Source organism: Selaginella moellendorffii, unplaced genomic scaffold (genome assembly GCF_000143415.4).
Source record: "Selaginella moellendorffii unplaced genomic scaffold, v1.0 SELMOscaffold_39, whole genome shotgun sequence".
Lineage (NCBI taxonomy): Eukaryota > Viridiplantae > Streptophyta > Lycopodiopsida > Selaginellales > Selaginellaceae > Selaginella > Selaginella moellendorffii.
In genome coordinates, this window is record NW_003314300.1 from 1,487,868 (window position 1) to 1,506,166 (window position 18,299).

Consider the following 18,299-nt stretch of genomic DNA (forward strand, 5'->3'; position numbering starts at 1 on the left):
GCAAATTAGGTTTCACTCCTTAGGTGCACAATCAAGCAACCCACAGCCCTGTAGCTAGCAATCAAAGTAAATCAATATAAATCAATCTGAGAAGTCCCTACAAGGTAATTTGTTTAATGACTCTAACATGTGGAATACAACTCACAAACTAAACTCCCATTTCAAATCCGAAGACCTAAACATTGACTAAACATCTAAACATTGACCAAATAAAGTATATTTTTAATACTTGTTTAATACTAATAAATGCTTGTTTAATATTTTTAAAGTTGGTGATGATATATATTTTTGTAGATATGAACTTGGAAACAAAGGCAGTTCCGATACGAAAACAATGAGCATGAAATATACTAAGCCCCATCCATCCACGAAAATGGTCGCAAAGTTATTTAGAATCTAAAATTTCTACAGATCAATCTTACTGGGCAAGCATTTTTGTGAAAGATGGGCCATCATGTCCTGGAGCATTTGTTTTGCTCTTGCAGCAGTCATCAGTCTTCCTTCTCACAACATTTCATTGTATTGCACAGAATCAGATATTAATCTAAAAAATCATCTAAAACAATGTTGACAATTTGCTAGCGGCATGGAGATTCCTCTGAGATAGTAAGCCATGGAAGCTATGGTGAGAAACGCGAAAGCGGCGCCGATCCCAAATATCTCTTGCCGGGCAGCCTTACAGTCGTGGAACGCGCAAAGAACACTAAACAAGCGCGGGAGATTCAAATGCGAGCGCGATCGCTAGGTCACGGTGCTGGGCAACGCGCTCGTCCAGATGTTCGTAAAATGCGGGAGCCTGGGCGAGGCGATGGTCGCATTTGCCAGGATCTCCAGGAAATCGGCCGTTTCTTGGAACGCGATCGTAAAGGCGATGGGTGATTTCCGTGGCGCGATCGGGCAGGCGGAGGAGATGATGCTGGATCTGGATGGAGCGCGATTGGGATTCTATTCGCGTGCAGAAGCCGGGATTGTGGATCGCGCATGGCAGTCCATCGGCCCGGATTTCGGGCTCTTGGAGTATGGTGGGTAGCGGAATTCTAGCCGGATCACATCGCTCCAGGAAGCCCTAGAAACAGGGCACAGAATTTAGGGTTCTTGCCAGGGAGAATGAGGGACGAGCGGCAGCTGCCGCATCGCAAGCGCACCTTTGATCGGATGCTGGGGGACGTCGTTGGCGACGTGGAGGTAGATATCGACGGCGATGTGGAGGTGGATGTGGATGTGAGTGGATTGGAGCAGCACGACATCGCCGATACTACCACGAGCAATGCAGCCCCGGCGGAGATGGATTTGGAGGGGTTTGAGTCCGTCATGGTGGGGGAATGCGACGACGAGCAGGAGGAAGAGGTGGAGGAGGACGAGGACGAGGAGGAAGATGAAGATTATGCGCTGCGGTTTGAGGGAGATATGGACCCGCTGGCCTTTGTGGACGTGGATCAGAATGGTGATCTCCCCTACCAGCAGTTTGAGAGGCTAGAGTATGAGGCACTGGCGGAGCGAAAGCGCAAGGCTCTCGCGAAGAAGAGGTATCGAGTGAAAAAAATATTGTTCTGTGATTGATTTGTGAGTTTGCTTCGCAGAGAAGAGGAGGAGATGAATGCCAAAGAAAGTCAGCAGGACATCTTTGGCGCAGACATAGACGACATTTGGAATGCTTTCGGCCCAAAGCGAAGAAGACGAGCGGGAGAGGTAAGAGTTAACTACTTTACTTGATCATGGATTATGGTTTTCAACTATGAGTCCATGAAGCTTACCATGAAGCTGGTCTTTTATCAAACGCTAAGCTCTTTTGAAATCGCAGGCAAAGCGGAAAGGAAGGAAAAAAGTTCCTGGCATTCCTGGTGCGTCGAGATTGCCTCCAGAGGTCTCGAGGAAACTGGGAGAAGCTAACTTGCTTTATGCAACGAGAAAGAACGACGAGGTCTGGACGGTGCTTGTGTCTTACTAGCAGTGCTGACAACTTTCCATGCAGGCAATCGCTCTCCTGAAAGAAGTGGTGCGTCTCGCTCCAAACGCTCCTGATGCTTATCACACGCTGGGGCTGCTCTACGACGCAATGGGAGACCGGAAGAAGGCGCTAAACTTCTATATGATATGCGCGCACCTCAAGCCGAAAGACGCTGCTCTGTGGAAGCGGCTTGCGTCCTGGTCTACGTAAGAACGCAACTTGAATAATGCTCCATCTAACTTCTCATTGCAGTGAGTTGGGAAATACAGGACAAGTGATTCACTGCCTGACCAAAGCAATAAGGGCCGATCCTGATGACATAGATGCCAAGTGGGATCGTGCCTCACTATACGCTGAAATACTTGACTTCCAGAAAGCGGCCGACGCGTTTGAACAGATGCTTGTTTTGCGATCGAGCGATGTAGAAGTTTGCAAAATGGTTGCCAAGGTAAAATTGCAGTCGTATTCATATAAATTCGTGCTAACTCTCACAGCTTTCTAAACAGATGCAACACAAGAATGGGAATATCCAACGGGCAACGGAAGTATTAGAAAAGTTTATTGACGAGCATTCTGCTGAAGCGGATTTTGCTGCGGTGAATCTCCTGGCTGAGCTTCACATGGGAAACAGGAATTACGCTGCAGCTCTATCTCAGATAGATCGTGCACGCCAAATGTATTGCCATGGACAGGCACTACCGCTGGACTTAAGCATTAAGTCTGGGATCTGCCACGTTCACTTGGGAAATTTACTCGCAGCCGAGGTGAGTGTAGACATGTACAGCTCTTTCCTCTTTCATTTTCCTGACTCTTTTTCAAAAGAGGGACTTCGAGGATTTACGTAAGGAGGGTCTTGACGATCTTGCGGACTTGGTGTTGGATGTTGGAGATACCTACCTGAGCGTTGGTAGACACCACGACGCTCTTGGATACTATATTATTCTGGAAGGCAACGATGCTTATGATAACGTATGCTCAGCTTGTTTTTTGATGTTATAATGCCTGGTTATTTTTTTTTCTCTCTTGGCAGGGGACCCTTTCACTGAAAATTGCTGAGTGTTACATGGCGGTCGACGCATTGGAAGATGCCATCCGAGTTTACTATAGGGGTATGAAGTCGAGCTTTGTTTTCGGTTCCTATTCATTTCGTATCTTTCAGTGATGGAAAAATTGCCACAACACGTAGACGCTAGGCTAACGCTGGCATCTCTTCTTTTGAGATGTTCTAGACTGGATGATGCAATAAATCTGCTGAAGCCTCCTCAAGTTACAGGTAAAATAGTCGAGCAGAACGTTGTCTTCTAAAGATGTTGTGCCGCAGATACGTCCGTCTCCGGTCTTTACTGGTGGCAGAACGGAAGAATAAAGATGAAGCTTGCAGAAATTTATCATGGCCAAGGGAAGCTTTATCTGTTTCTGGAGACCATCTTACCTGCAATTCAAGAAAGCCTCTATGTCGAGTCTTTTAACCAAAAGGTCCGTTTTCAGTTTTTCTTGCACTTAGAACTGAAGCATGCATACAGGTGAAAGGAAGAAAACGCTTACCGAAAAGTGTCCTAGCAGAGCGGGCAAAGCTCTTGGAAGACAAGCAAGACGACGAGGTGTTTCAAGGCTTTGGTCCGATCATTTCTCGTAATGATAGGTACACAACATCTATCTGTCTGATTCTTCTAGACGCTTGTTTGTGTTATGCGGACAGGGCTAAAGCATCAAGAGCAAAGAAGGTGTTAGCAAAACGCGCAGCCGAGAAAGAGGAAAAGAAAGCAGCAGCACTCGCTGCTGGTATGGAGTGGGAGTCTGAAGAAGAGTCGGACGGAGCAGAAGCTGTAAGTCTTGTTTCACTCAGTTCCAAATTCTAACACATCGCTCCTTGGCAGGAAATGGAATTAAAGCAATCACCACTTCCAAATCTATTGAAAGACGACGAACACTATCAAACGCTGCTTCAGGTCCATTTATTTTACGTTCTCTTACGCAACGTTATTGCACTATTTATTTCAGGCATGCAAGGCTTTAGCATCCATCCAACGCTATTGGGAAGCTTTGGAAGTCATACATCACTCGCTAAGGGTGGGAAATTCGCTAACACCCGAGCAACACGACGAACTTCGAGCCTTGGGAGCCCGTAAGAAACAGTTTTCCGTGCTTGTGTTTGCAGCTAATTGTGTGCATGGATGCAGAAATAGCTTACAAAACAAGTGATGCAAGATATGGCTACGAGTGTGCGCGTTACATGGTCCAACAACGTCCATACAGCCTAAGTATGTGGAATTGCTACTACCAAGTCGTCTCAAGGTTCTTACCACACTTGTGGCCATTTTGCCTTGAAACTGCTGATCTTCCAGGTCTGAAGCTCGCGTGCCAAGGCACCACAAGTTTATGCTCCAGATGCGGAACAAATTCGCGGACTGTGTCCCTGCGATGATTATTTGTGGACACCAGTTTGCTATGATCAGCCAGTCACAAGGCGCTCTTCGCGAATATCTACAGGCTTACAAGCAGCAGCCGGAAGACCCGTTTATAAACCTCTGCGTTGGTAAGCACAGGTTGTGAATTAACTGGCAATGTTTTTGTGCTATTACAGGTGTGAGCTTCATCAATCTATCACAGGGCTTTAGACTGAGCAATCGAAACCAGTGCGTCTTACAAGGCTTTGCTTTCCTCTACAAGTACCAGCGTCTCTCAAATCACAACCAGGTAAAGCATCTCTTCGTCTGGCTATTTGCCAATCTTTGCTTGTTGGCTCTATACTCCACACAGGAATCAAATTACAACATCGCCAGAGCCTACCACTGTGTTGGTCTCGTTCACTTGGCCGTGACTTACTACGAGAAAGTTCTCCAGCACTTTGAGAAAGATCGACCCATCGTCCGGCTACCGTACGAATCGAGTACGTTTTTATCCCAGGATTTTGTCCCCGAGGGACGAGTTGGCGGCCACTGCGACCTGAGAAGGGAGGCCGCTCACAACTTACACCTGATCTACAAGAAGAGTGGCTCTCTCCATCTTGCGAGGCAAGTTCTCATGGATTATTGTAGGCCATAACCATTCCCTTGTAAAAATACTGATTAAGATAATAAAAGTAGTTTAAGCCTAATAAAAAATCACTTTCTTTAAAATTGTATCTCTTAAAATGAAGCCTCCATTTGTTATTTTGTAATTAAAGTATAAATTTTAATTATACTAGCAAATTTAATTTTATAGATTAAGTAGAAAGAAAGAGTATTTAATTAGAGAATCTGTCTCACTCAATACAGAAGATTATTTTGGCTTTGTCAAAAAGTAAATCAGAAACGATCTAAACCTTTTTCTCGGGATTTAGCCAGGAATGACTTTAGAGATGACACCAGCTCCCACCGTGCGGCCTCCTTCTCTAAGAGCAAATCGTTGGCCTGCGAAAAACTCGAATGAGATCTCGAATCATGAAGCAAAAACAAGAAACGAAAATGGCGAAGAACTTACCAGCTTCGATTGGTGCTGGAACCCGGAGCTCGAATTTTAGACTAACATTATCACCCGGCATTACCATCTTTACATTCTCGGGTAGAGTTATCGTCCCTGTCACGTCCGCTGTCCTCAAGTAGAATTGCGGCCTGTAGTTCGAAAAGAATGGAGTGTGCCTCCCGCCTTCGTCTTTGCTGAGCACGTAAATCTCCGCCTCAAACTTCTTGTATGTTTTGATGGTTCCTGGCTTGCAAATAACCTGAAGGAAGATCACGTAAAGACGCTCTTGCGCGTGTGCGATGAAAAAAGTTTACCTGGCCACGAGAGATGTCTTCACGCTTCAACCCACGGAGAAGTAACCCAACATTATCTCCGGCCTGTACAAGGAAGATTAGCGGCATGAAGACACCCATAAAACTTGTGTATTACCTGTCCTTGATCGAGAATTTTCTTAAACATTTCCACACCGGTGACAACTGATTTCTGGGGGCCGGACTGAAACACGAAGATGGATCTTCACTTCAGACGAAAAAGAGAAAAAGAACAAAAAGAAAGAAAAAAACAGCATACCTCTTTCAGTCCGACAATTTCGACTTCTTCTCCAACTTTGATAACGCCTTGCTCGATGCGACCAGTAGCCACAGTTCCTCGGCCCTGTTAATGCTCTTCGTCACAAATGAAAATTGGATTTTCCTTACCTGAATCGAGAAGACATCTTCTACCGCCAGCAAAAACGGCTTGTCAAGGACCCTCTTAGGCTCGGGAATATAAGTATCAACAGCTTCCATGAGCTTCAAAATCGAATTTTTGCCGGTCTCGTCGTTTGTTCCTTGCAGTGCCTGGAGGGCAGAACCCCTGATGATTGGAATGTCGTCACCAGGAAACTTGTAGAAAGAAAGCAGCTCTGCAAAGTTATACCGCAGAGTAAGGTTTCGACTTTGGCAGCATTTTCATATACCTCGGAGTTCCATCTCGACAAGCTCTAAAAGCTCTTCATCCTCAACAGCATCTACCTTGTTGAGGAAGCATACGAGCGACGGAACACCGACCTATAACGCAATTCTCTCAAGTATTTATTTAAACTATTGGAGAAAAACAAACCTGGCGTGCTAGAAGAATGTGTTCTTTCGTTTGCGGCATTGGTCCATCCGGAGCAGAAACCACAAGAATGCCTCCGTCCATTTGTGCAGCTCCTGTGATCATGTTCTGTTTCACGAAGAAACAGAGTAACTAAAGAAAAATCAAGGAAGAGACTCTCACCTTCACATAATCTGCGTGTCCGGGACAGTCTACATGGCCATAATGCCTGTTCGCGGTCTCATACTCAACGTGTGCCTATAAGAAACATCGTCAGTAATGGATCTTGCAGCTCCAGAAACGAGGAAAACTTACAGCCGAGATAGTAATTCCACGCTTTCTCTCCTCCGGAGCTTTGTCAATATCTTCAAAAGCGATGGCTTTTGCCCTGCCTTCAGATGCGAGGACCTGAGAGGCAAATTTCACCAACGCTGTTAGAAGAAAGGAGAGAAAAAAGGAAAGGAAACCTTGGTGATAGCAGCGGTCAGAGTGGTCTTTCCATGATCAACGTGACCAATAGTTCCAATATTCATGTGAGGCTTCCTGACAAGAAAAAACCGATACAAATGTAAGAACTCTATCGATCTAGCTGTTCGTCCACTCCCCAGGCGAAATTCTCAGAGAAAAGGATCTTTCCACCCAAAAACCTGATTTTCTAGACTTACGTTCGAGTAAATGTAGCCATGCCTCTGTGAAGAAATGCGCGCTCCCAGAAGCCGCATTTTGACGCATCCATGGCCCTCTCTTGAGCCGGCGCTGCTGCTGCAAGCCATCTGGTGAGTGTGAGTGATGCCCGCCTGCTTCCCCTGACGAGGGCCATCGTTCGCTGCTCCACGGATGCGCAAAACCCTACTAGGGTTCTTCCCCTTAGGGTTTAAGGGACTTCCGTACAGAGAATATCTTTTGAATCTTTTTCAATTTTCCAAAACCCTAGCTGACGGGGTGGAAGCACCAGAAATTTAACATTGTTCGTGAGTAGGAAATAGAATTGTTGGGGGATGTGTCCTAAAGGATTTACGATACAAGAGACTTCACTTAATTCCCAAAACTTGGAATTGGGTTTCTTTATTTGCTTTTCACCCAATTTTTTTTAAATGCTGAAGTTCAGTAGTAATGGTTATTATATTGGTAACATCAATTTTTTTTGTTAAGTCTTACGAATATGGCAATCTTAAAAGCAAGACTTTCTTTCTTTTTTTAAATGATCTTCCATACCAAAAGCATAGGCTTGATATGTTGTTTTCCATTAGCAATGGTAAGAAATATTATTGTATAAAACAAAGATCTTGGTTGAAATGTAGATTTTTCAATAGCACTTGAAATAACTAATCTTATTTCATATTAGAAACTACTTCATTTGAGGAGTTCCTAGCTAACACTATCGAAAACCATTGATAGTTTCAAATATAGAAAGTCTAAAGTATGTCCAACTAGTTTTTACACATCAGTTTTTCAAAAACCACTGTCCCTCTATTAAATACTTCATTCAAAACCTGATAGGGTGTCAAGGGGCCATAGTAATATGGCCATTAGGAAATCCTCTCTAAGTTGCTCCATTCAGATCCTGTTAACTTCTACTACCCACCTCACTAGGTCCAAGAAGAAACTTCTCCTCTCACTGGGTTGGAGGAGTTCATGTTAGCATGGGTAGTTGTTGCTAGCCCACAAACAAGCACAGAATCACAACGGGGCTGTGCTTGTGGAAGAATGGATTAGGACTATGCTTGAATATATGCCATAGACACCATTATCAATGCAACTGGAACAAAGCTCTTGAACTTTTGTCGGATAGTAGGAATGATACTGATTAACAAGTTGGATGCAGTGCTATGCATTAGCTATGTTTGGTTTCCAATGAAACCAAGGGCTTCTCCTGTGGCTTTAACCAAGCTTTCAATCATGTCTTGATTTGGCATTTGTTGGAACTTCAAATCCCCACTCTCCTTTTAGCAGCAATTGCTGAATTATTCAAGATTGCATGGCTACAAATAGCTGATAGCCAGCCCATTGAGTCATACTTGGGGTCCAACAAGGTTGCTCCCTCTTGCCACACTCTAGACTACAATCAAGGGTAAGGTACTTACACCTGACCAACTCTTGGGCATGTATCTCTATGTATTGTTGTATCCTGATGACATTTTGTTGCAGGCCACAAATACAGCGTCAGTCTAGATGTTTTAAGTGAATTCTGTGCAGCCAAAGGCATGGAAGTAAGCATTGCCAAAAAATAGCTCATGGTTTACCAAGGTGCAGCTCATTATAGTAGACAACTTGCTATTCACAGGCCAACTCATGGAAAGTAAGCATATCTGATTGAATTGTAGTTGCTCACTATGCTAACTGTGCACTACTGTTTGACTGCCATACTCACATCAAGAGCTGACTGCAAAATGTCAATTCTTTCTAAGGTTACCACTATTGTGTTGTATGCTTCTGTGGCATTTGGGATAGATAAATCTTGGTTGAGGACTTGTAATACAAATTCTTTCAGATAGAGTTGCATATAGGGAATATCTCCTACCCAATAATTCAGCTCACGCTCCTTACATAGAAGCATATTATTAGATACATCAAGGTGTAGTCCAAATGAAACTCTCCATATGCACTATTAATAACTCAGCCTTATGTATAAAAGACATAGGGGCTGGTGGGCAAATGTCAAAATCTGGACATTATGCCTTGTCTAGATGTTGAGGAGATACATCATGAACCACTTGACGACTTTGGTGAATGGCACAAATGGCTAGATCAGAAGACCTATGAGGCTGTCAAGTATAAGATTTATCTCTTGACCATGAATCTGATGGGATGGGATCCTTATATATATCACCATATCCAGCATACCAGCATGGGAATCATGCATTCTAGGCTGAGATTAGGCAACATGTATAACCAAGAATTCCTAGGCATCTTCAATAATACCTCCTATGCACCATTGGTCATCTTCCATGCCTTGTTCAATACCCTCCTAGAAAACCAAGGGGTCTCCCACCACCTCACCATCTACTTACATAAAATGGAGGAGCTTCAATTCAAGTCCAAGAGAGTGTAGGGACTATAGGTAGGTAGTTCTACCCTCCCTAGTCTTCAGATTAGTGCTGGAAAACATATATTATTAATATTATTATTATTATTAATCAAGTAAGGGCTAGCATCACATAGCACAAAAAAAAAAGAAGAGATCAAGTATGAATGCTATGCCTTTGCTCTTCGTTTCTTTCCATCTTTCCAGACAAGTGTTGATGGTGGCATTATGAGTGGAAGGAGAAGATGCATTGATTGATGTAAATTCTTGTCTGCAGTAGACACATTTTTTTGTCCTAATTTTCACATTAGTCATTGTTCTGTGCAATTTCATTATAAGAGTGGCAATCTAAGAAATTAAAATCACTAATCATACTGTTGATTAGATACTTGACTATTATAGATTATATAGTTCAAGTACATTACCAAATGTCATGGGTGTTTATACAAAAAATCCAAATATAAGTTGCAAACTTCTTTGAAGGGTCACTATATATTTAAATGAAATTATTGATTAGTATTATAATCTTACTTAGTATTTTGCAATGCCTTGGTTATTCAAGTGAAGTTGTAGAAGGATGTTTTGATCATGGGCCACAAAGACATGCTTCTATGGGTTTTGTATGCCAGTCTATATGTCAATTAACCTTCCAATGGACACATTCAACTTATAAATATCTTTATGCAGCATAAAGAAGAAGTTATAAAATTGTTATAAAAGTACATGGGTGGAGAGCTCAAAATAGGATTGGTACTAAAAGTGATATTGCGCAAGCTTTGAATTTTATTATTTGTAATTATATATTTCATGGCTTTGGTGGAAGAGTTTATTTTCAAGATGACTCTATTGATATAATTATAAAACTATTGCCAAAACATGGTAGTGTCATACTATAGGTACAAAAACTATATTGAGAAGTTAAAAATAATATTGAAGTAAATTATAATTTTTATACAAAATTATTAGCTCGTTTGCCATAAATTAAAAAATAACATTTGAACTTCTATGGTCTAATCAAACTTAAACATGGACTCTGAGTAAAATATTTTAATTTATTATGGAGGAATAGAAACTACCCAGCAAAAGCTGGTAAGAACTTTTATATATATATATATAAAATATAATTATTTTAATAATGATCTTGTGAGTGCATGGCATATGAAAATGAAATAAAAAATGTGCATATCAATTAGCTCAAAAAGCCTAGCTTATATATATGAGCAGATTGAACTCAATCCGACGGCTACTAAAATCCCACTACGCTAATATTAATATATGACATTGTAGGTATACACTTGGACCTTATATCATCCACTCTTTTTGGAATGATGGAAAAAAATCAAAATTCTTTCATGGACGGGCTAGGATTTGAAAGAACATCAAGAAGAAGCATTGATGGATTTCTGGGTGGTGGTAATTGTTCTTAATCCCTTTGTATAAAGTGTTTTAATGCTTTATTTCGTTAAAGTGGAACTTTTCATTATCCCACTTATGGTGTGTGGCCACATGCCATTTTTATAACAACAATAAAAAATTGAAGTTTTAGCTTTATAATTTATAAATTAAAAACTTTTCATATGATTTTGTGTTATAATATTGTGAAATATAAAAAATAAATTAAAAAACTGATAGAAATATTAATAAATATTAATTAAGTACTAGGAAATGGCATGTGGACACATGCTAATTAATGTCCCACTTTACTGAATATGTTCCACTTTAACGAAATAAAGCATTTTAGCTGTTGCACATGTATAATTTCTAGAAGATTAGCTTATTGGATGTTATACCAAACCTTATAAACTTATGGTCCTACTTGCTGCAACACCTAATATAATTCCTTCCTTCCATGAGAAATGGAAGAAGTGATATCTTATAATGTTGTGCCAAGAAAAGAGCATCGTCAAGGGTGGTTGAAGCATGTACATGTATTCCTTGAGTAAGGAGCCTTTTAGACAAACCACATACCGTAAAATTGGGAAAACAAATTAACATCAAATCATTTACTTTATACTCCTCAAATGGATAATGATAGGAGTTGTAGCACTATTGTTGTCCCATTTATATGCAGGTTAGGTGTTTGGTAAACTCTGCTCAGACAAGTGAAAGTATGCTTGTCAAATATTAATCCTAAAACTTAACATCAGTAGCTTGTGGCAATTGTGAAGGTAAATTCAACTCCGTTGGTAATATCAAATCATGATTATATAGGATTTTATATGGTGAAGCCCAATAAAACTTTGCACCCCTATGACATATGCATACTGAAGAAATGGCAAATAACCATCCCAATATAAACATTAAAAATTTATGTATTTTGCAATCATTTGTAAGGAACCAACTCCCTGATGTGTCGTAAGCTAAAGGATCCTGAAAGCATGACCAAAATGATAAAGAGTTCATCGGATGGGACCGAGTCTGAGATCGAGTCCAAGACCGACTCTGAGACCGAGTTCGAGATAGAGTTCGGAATTGAGTCCGAGGCCAACTCGGAGACCGAGTTCGAGACCGAGTCCGAATCTGAAATCGGGTCCGAGACCGAGTCCAAGACCGAGTCCGAGGTCGAGTCCGAGGTCGGGTCCGAGATCGGGTCCAAGATTGAGTCCGAGATCGAGTCCGAGACCGAATCTGAAATCGAGCCAAAGACTGAGTCGAAGTACTAATACGGGTCAAAGGGTGAAAGCCCAAAGCGTGCGTCTCCCAGGGGGGGAGGGGGGGGGGGGGATGCAAGGGGTTCCAAAAGTATAGTAGGGATAGTGAGGTCTAGGAACCAGTCTTGAAGGAACTCTCCAGTGGTGCTTCCAAACTGACTTGAGGTTGAGATTGGGGCCGAGGGGCCTTGGGTAGGAGTGAGCAGGGACTTGGGTGGTGCCGGAGGGGCCACCCCAAGAAGTGCTCAAGAGCAGCTCCCACTCCCGAAAGGGAAACCGACTGCGGTACTCCCGGCTCATGTGGAGTGGTGCCCCACTTGAGTACCATGCGGCTCATTGGTCCTCGCCCTTCCTAGGGGCTTGGGCCTTCCTTCGGGATGGAAGTGATGGGGTAGAGGTACCCATACCGGGCCGTTAGGCCACGGTGTTTCGCCCTGGCGTCCCGAAACAAGTGTTGCACCCAAGACTTTGGATTTAGAGGGACCCATGATCAAGTCTTGTGGTATCAAGAGGTGTTAGGAACCTGGAGGCTTGGTGTGCTTGGCTGCTTGTGCCTGCGGGGAGTGTAGCCGAACCTTAAGTCCAGTCTAACCCGGGGAGGGGGATTGGGAGAGATTTGGGAATCCGTGTATGGATGGCTAACACTCCGTTGCTCGTGCAATGAGTAGTTGAAACCAAGTAGGACAAAGTCGGAGCTGGTACCATAGGAGGGAACCTTGGCGAGGGAACTTAGCAAAAGCCAAGGTAGTGTTGGACGGATAGACGAGGTAAGTTGGCAAATTGGAAAAGAAAAAATTTGTGGCTTACAATTTGCGTTCCATGCCTTCATATCGGGCTTGCAAACCTGGACTCGCAGCGAAGTGATGCGGTGGAACCCAACCAATTACAAAGAAGCGTTGGATGCGGCTATCAAGGTGCATTTCAACGATAACCTGTGAAAGGGGAACATGACGGGGTCGGGGTCCATGTTTAGCAAAGGGGCCAAACTAAGGGGAACATATAGCAAAGGGAAATTCAAGAAGAGTTTCTCTAAAAATGAGTCCTCGGGGTTCCAGAAAGGCAAATCCAGTGGCCAATGAGCAAGTACGTGGGGGAGTCAAGCAAAAAGAGATAAACCCATGGAAAAGAAGGTCAAGTTGTTTAGCAGCGTGGGAAATAACGTATGCTATAACTGCGATGAGGCGGGACACTTTTCGAGGGAATGTCCCTACCCGAAGAAGGCCAAAGCTAATATGGCCATTAAGTCGGGTGAAATCTAAACTGAGGTATGTGATCCAGTCCTTAGCTCAAAGTTACTCATTACACAAGCAACTTTGGTAGAGAGTCGTTCGTGACATCTACTAGCCCTCCAAGGGAAGCTCGGAGGTAGCTTTGTTAAGATCCTTATTGACACGGATGCTTCGAATAATTTTATGGCTGCAGACATAGTCTGGCAAGCCGGACTAACGGCGCAGCGGTTGGGCGAACTAAGGACTATAGAGTTTGTTCAAGGTAGCCAAAGCACCGATGAGGTACTTTGACAAGCGAGAGTCGAAGTAGGGACTTGGAAAGTATACATGGATTTCACCGTGTTGGACATGGTGGGATTTGACGTGATCTTCGGGATGGATTAGTTCAATCGGTTCGTGGTAGCCCTGCATGGACAAGGTAGGAACCTTGTGGTACTAGCGAATACCCAAGGAAGAAGATCCAGGGTGGAGGCCCAGGATCTAAAGGTAGGGCAATACAAGGCCAAAGATTCGTGCCTAAACCTGGTGTCCACGAGGGGACAACTCACTAAAGGGACCAAGGCTACATTTTTGTGCTTACTCTCGGTGAGGAGTGACAAAAAGACAGGAACGGAAGAAGTACATTTAGTGATCCAGTGGGTGTTGGACCAATTCCAGGATACCATGCCGGAGGAGCTACCGGCGAGGTTGCCCCCTGCACGACCGATAGAACATAAGATTGAGCTGGTCGAGGGTGCTGAGGCGGTGGTTCATCCCCCCTATCGTTTGAACGAAAAAGAACTCGTGGAGCTCAAATGCCAACTAGAGGAGTTGGTGGACAAAGGGTATGTTAGGTTGAGCAAGTCGCTATATGGGGTGCCGGTGCTATTTGTGAAAAAGAAAGATGGATCTATGTGCATGTGCATAGACTACCGGTTGCTCAACAAATATACAAAGAAGAACAAGTACCCTTTGCCAAGGATTGAGGACCTGTTCGATAGGTTGGGAAAGGGAAAATACTTCTCGAGGATTGACCTAAGGTCAAAATACTACCAGATCAGGGTAACAGAGGAAGATGTCGAGAAGACAACCTGTCGAACGAGGTATGGGAACAGTATCGCACTAAGTTGAAATTCAGAACAGCCTATCACCCATAGACAGGTAATGGGTATTAAGTCAAGTTTGATGGCACTAACACTGCTTGACAGACGGACAAATGGAAAGGGTGAATAGGCAGCTAGAGGATTATTTGCGATGCTATGTCTCGGGAGACCAAACCGATTGGGTAAGTCATTTGGGACTTGTGAAAATGTGTTATAACAACTCACCACATTCGAGCATTGGGGTGAGTCCAAGTTATCAATGGGCGAGCTATTGAAGGTCCTGTGGAACTCGGCGTGGTCGAGTATCATGGAGAGTTACCCACAGTGGAGGCATTTACGGCGGAAAGACTCAACATTTGGAATCTAGTGAGGGATTCCTTGGAACGGGCTCAACAAAGGCAAACCAAGTACGCGAATCAGAAGCGCCGGGATGTAGAGTTCCAAGCTGGGGAGAAGGTGTGGCTGAACACCAAGAATCTCAGGCTACCAAGTGGGATCAGCCAAAAGTTGACCCAAAGGTAAAAATGCATGTATTCCTGTAAATGAATTGATCTTAAGTTCCTTAAGCAGATTCGTGGGGCTTTATGAGATTGAGGCTCGAATTGGTAAAGTGGCTTATCGTCTCCGACTTCTTCGAGAGATGGGGAAGATGCACCCCGTGTTCCATGTGAATTTACTCAAGCTGTTTTTTGAGGATCTACTTCGCAAGGACCAAGTAAAACCTCTACCTAAGGTTATCCAAGGGGAAGAGGAATACGAAGTCGAGGCCATCCTCAATGCGCGCAAGAGCAAGCGACAAGGACGCAAGGTGAGAGAATTCCATGTGAAGTGGAAAGGATTTCCACACTGCAAAGCAACATGGGAACCGGAGGAGAACCTAGTGAACGCACGAGGTCTAGTGGAGGAATTTCTGCAAGGCAGAACTCTATGTACTTATGCAAAGTTCAAATAAAGTATCAATTTGTGAAGTTGAGCAATGGCATATATTGGGACCCGAAGGCACGCCGAAGGTAAGCTAATTAGCATAGGTTAGCTAGGTCGACCAGGCATAGGGAACTATGCCCGACTCCCTGCGGGGATGTCGAATCCGTAGACGTATTCTACGGAGGTTGGGTTCGAGTCCTAACCCCCTAGTAAAGCAAGGCTGGGTTCAAGTCCCGACCCCATACTAGGGCGTGGTGAGGTGAGGAGTATAGGGACACCTATATTCCATTGTCATGGGCTCTTGGCTGGGGAGGCTAACTTAGGCACACCGCTAAGTGGGGGGATGCCCCCGAAGACATGGTCAACAAGTCGTAGGATAAAAAAAAGACGTTCAATGTGGGCATCGAACTTCTTCTATGGGTGGTGGAGTTGTAAGGAACCAACTCCCCGAGGTGTCGTAGGCTAAAGGATCCTCGAAAGCATGACCAAAATGATAAAGAGTTCATCAGATGGGACCGAGTCTGAGATCGAGTCCAAGATCAACTTTGAGATTGAGTTTGAGATAGAGTTCGGAATCGAGTCCAAGGTTGACTCGGAGACTGAGTTTGAGACCGAGTTCGAGACGAAGTCCGAATCCGAAATCGGGTCCGAGACCGAGTCCGAGGTCGAGTCCGAGGTCGGGTCTGAGATCAGGTTCGAGATTGAGTCCGAGATCGAGTTTGAGACCGAATCCGAAGTCGGATCCGAGATCAAGTCCGAGATTGAGCCAAAGACTGAGTCGGAGTACTAATACGGGTCAAGGGGTGAAAACCCAAAGCGTGCGTCTCCCAGAGGGGAGGGGGGGGGGGGGGGGGATTCAGGGGGTTCCAAAAGTATAGTAGGGATAGTGAGGTCTAGGAACCAGTATTGAAGGAACTCTCCAGGGGGGCTTCCAAACTGACTTGAGGTGGAGACTGGGGCCGAAGGGCTGAGGGGCCTTGGGTAGGAGTGAGCAGGGACTTGGGTGGTGCCGGAGGGGCCACCCCAGGAAGTGCTCAAGAGCAGCTCCCACTCCTGAAAGGGAAATCGATTGTGGTGCTCCCGGCTCATGTGGAGTGGTGCCCCACTTGAGTACCATGCGGCTCATTGGTCCTTGCCCTTCCTAGGGGCTTGGGCCTTCCTTCGGGATGGAAGTGATGGGGTAGAGGTACCCATACCGGGCCGTTAGGCCACGGTGTTTCGCCCTGGCATCCCGAAACAAGTGTTGCACCCAAGACTTGGGATTTAGAGGGACCCATGATCAAGTCTTGTGGTATCAAGAGGTGTTAGGAACCTGGAGGCTTGGTGTGCTTGGCTGCTTGTGCCTGCGGGGAGTGTAGCCGAACCTTAAATCTAGTCTAACCCGGGGAGGGGGATTGGGAGAGATTTGGGAATCCGTGTATGGATGGCTAACGCTCCGTTGTTCATGCAGTGAGTAGCTGAAACCAAGTAGGACCAAGTCGAAGCTGGTACCATAGAAGGGAACCTTGGCAAGGGAATTTAGTAAAAGCCAAGGCAGTGTTGGACGGATAGATGAAGTAAGTTGGCAAATTGGAAAAGAAAAAATTTATAACTTACATCATCCTTTTGAAAGTTCGAATGAGCTATTTTACCAAACCATCTGATTATGGATGATAAGCACTCATGAAAGTGTGGTATATCCCCAAGCAAGACATTAAAATGTGAAATGCCTTAGCCATAAATGCAAGACTATTATCTAAAAAAATTTGCTCTAGACATGAATGCTAAAACACCACTCAATTGAGGAGGAAATATTCAACAATAGTTGCAAATGCACTAGCAAAAGGATTGATTTTCACCCAGTGATCCAAGTAGTCAAAAGTAATAATGACGTACTCATTGCCAATAGTTGATTGTGGAAAAAGCCCCATTAGATCAAACGTCACCAATTCAAATGGACAAGAAATTACAATTGACTCCAACAGTCCTTTTATAGCACGAAGGTTAGTATTACGAGTTTGGCAATAAACACAACTATGCATATATCAGATAATATCATGTCATATCTCTGGCCAATAGAAAGACCTATGCAGTGTCTCAGTCATACAAAAATATTTTATATACCCACATAAAATAGGAAAATTATGGTAGGTGTGGAGAAAACATAGAATAAAGATTGAAGGCACTATTAACTGTAAATGATCATTAGAATCTATCCCCACAAAATAAGAAAGACCGTCCTTAAGGCAATATTAAAAATGTAAATGTTGAAATGGGAAGTCATTAACAAATGATGTTAGATTCTCAAATCCATCATGAAGCATTCGAATCCATGGCTCAACCTCATTAAAAGAAAGTAAATCTTACTTTACACCTTGTGGATATTGAACATTAAGTATAACAATTGCCAACGACATGAATTCCTCTGTAAGCAACTAAATTTTCCATTCTACTTTAGTCACTTAACCACACTTTCAGCCACTTTCAGAAACTTCACTTATAACCTCCATAAATCTTATTTCAGACTTGGGAGACTTGCTAGCCCCAAGAATAACATCCATGCCATTCAACCTTTGCACTTGGTCTAATTGCTCCACATGTCCGATCCCACAATCAACACCCAAAGGTATTATTGATATATCAGCCCGTTATGCTAAGGCCATGCGTATTTACCTTTATCACATTGGTGGATCCAACACCACTTACACCACAGTTCTATCTCTCAAAGATTGGGCCATTTATCAATGAGTGATCATCCCAGATCCACTCCTTAGCATCCATAGGATGCTTACAAACATGGGGAACAACTTTATCTAATATCCTTTTTTCCATCTCCACTAAGTATCTTTTTGTCTATGGCTGTATTTGCTAACATTGCCACTAAGTCAAGGTGTATAGGCCCAACCACTATATCTTATTGACCTTTAGGACTTTTTCACC

The 18,299-nt window shown here is 43.6% G+C and overlaps 2 protein-coding genes across 2 annotated transcripts; one reads left to right on the forward strand and one right to left on the reverse strand.

The window, feature by feature from the left end:
• The first annotated feature begins 1,074 nt into the window (after positions 1–1,074).
• On the forward strand, positions 1,075–5,056 carry LOC9660135 (general transcription factor 3C polypeptide 3). Its single transcript, XM_024684047.1, has 18 exons — positions 1,075–1,526; positions 1,581–1,689; positions 1,802–1,921; positions 1,973–2,154; positions 2,201–2,396; positions 2,455–2,712; positions 2,771–2,917; positions 2,979–3,057; positions 3,108–3,221; positions 3,270–3,424; positions 3,472–3,590; positions 3,648–3,774; positions 3,826–3,897; positions 3,950–4,073; positions 4,129–4,243; positions 4,294–4,484; positions 4,533–4,645; positions 4,709–5,056. Exons 1-18 carry the CDS (start codon positions 1,108–1,110, stop codon positions 4,991–4,993), a joined length of 2,925 nt encoding a protein of 974 aa, XP_024539815.1. The 5' UTR covers positions 1,075–1,107; the 3' UTR covers positions 4,994–5,056.
• Positions 5,057–5,153: 97 nt separating this feature from the next.
• LOC9659605 (elongation factor Tu, mitochondrial) lies at positions 5,154–7,342 on the reverse strand. Its single transcript, XM_002979054.2, has 12 exons — positions 7,135–7,342; positions 6,937–7,012; positions 6,785–6,877; positions 6,653–6,727; positions 6,494–6,598; positions 6,351–6,441; positions 6,091–6,296; positions 5,963–6,046; positions 5,822–5,887; positions 5,707–5,769; positions 5,411–5,651; positions 5,154–5,340 (listed from the first exon to the last, which is right to left on the reverse strand). Exons 1-12 carry the CDS (start codon positions 7,287–7,289, stop codon positions 5,267–5,269), a joined length of 1,329 nt encoding a protein of 442 aa, XP_002979100.2. The 5' UTR covers positions 7,290–7,342; the 3' UTR covers positions 5,154–5,266.
• Between the last annotated feature and the right edge of the window lie 10,957 nt (positions 7,343–18,299).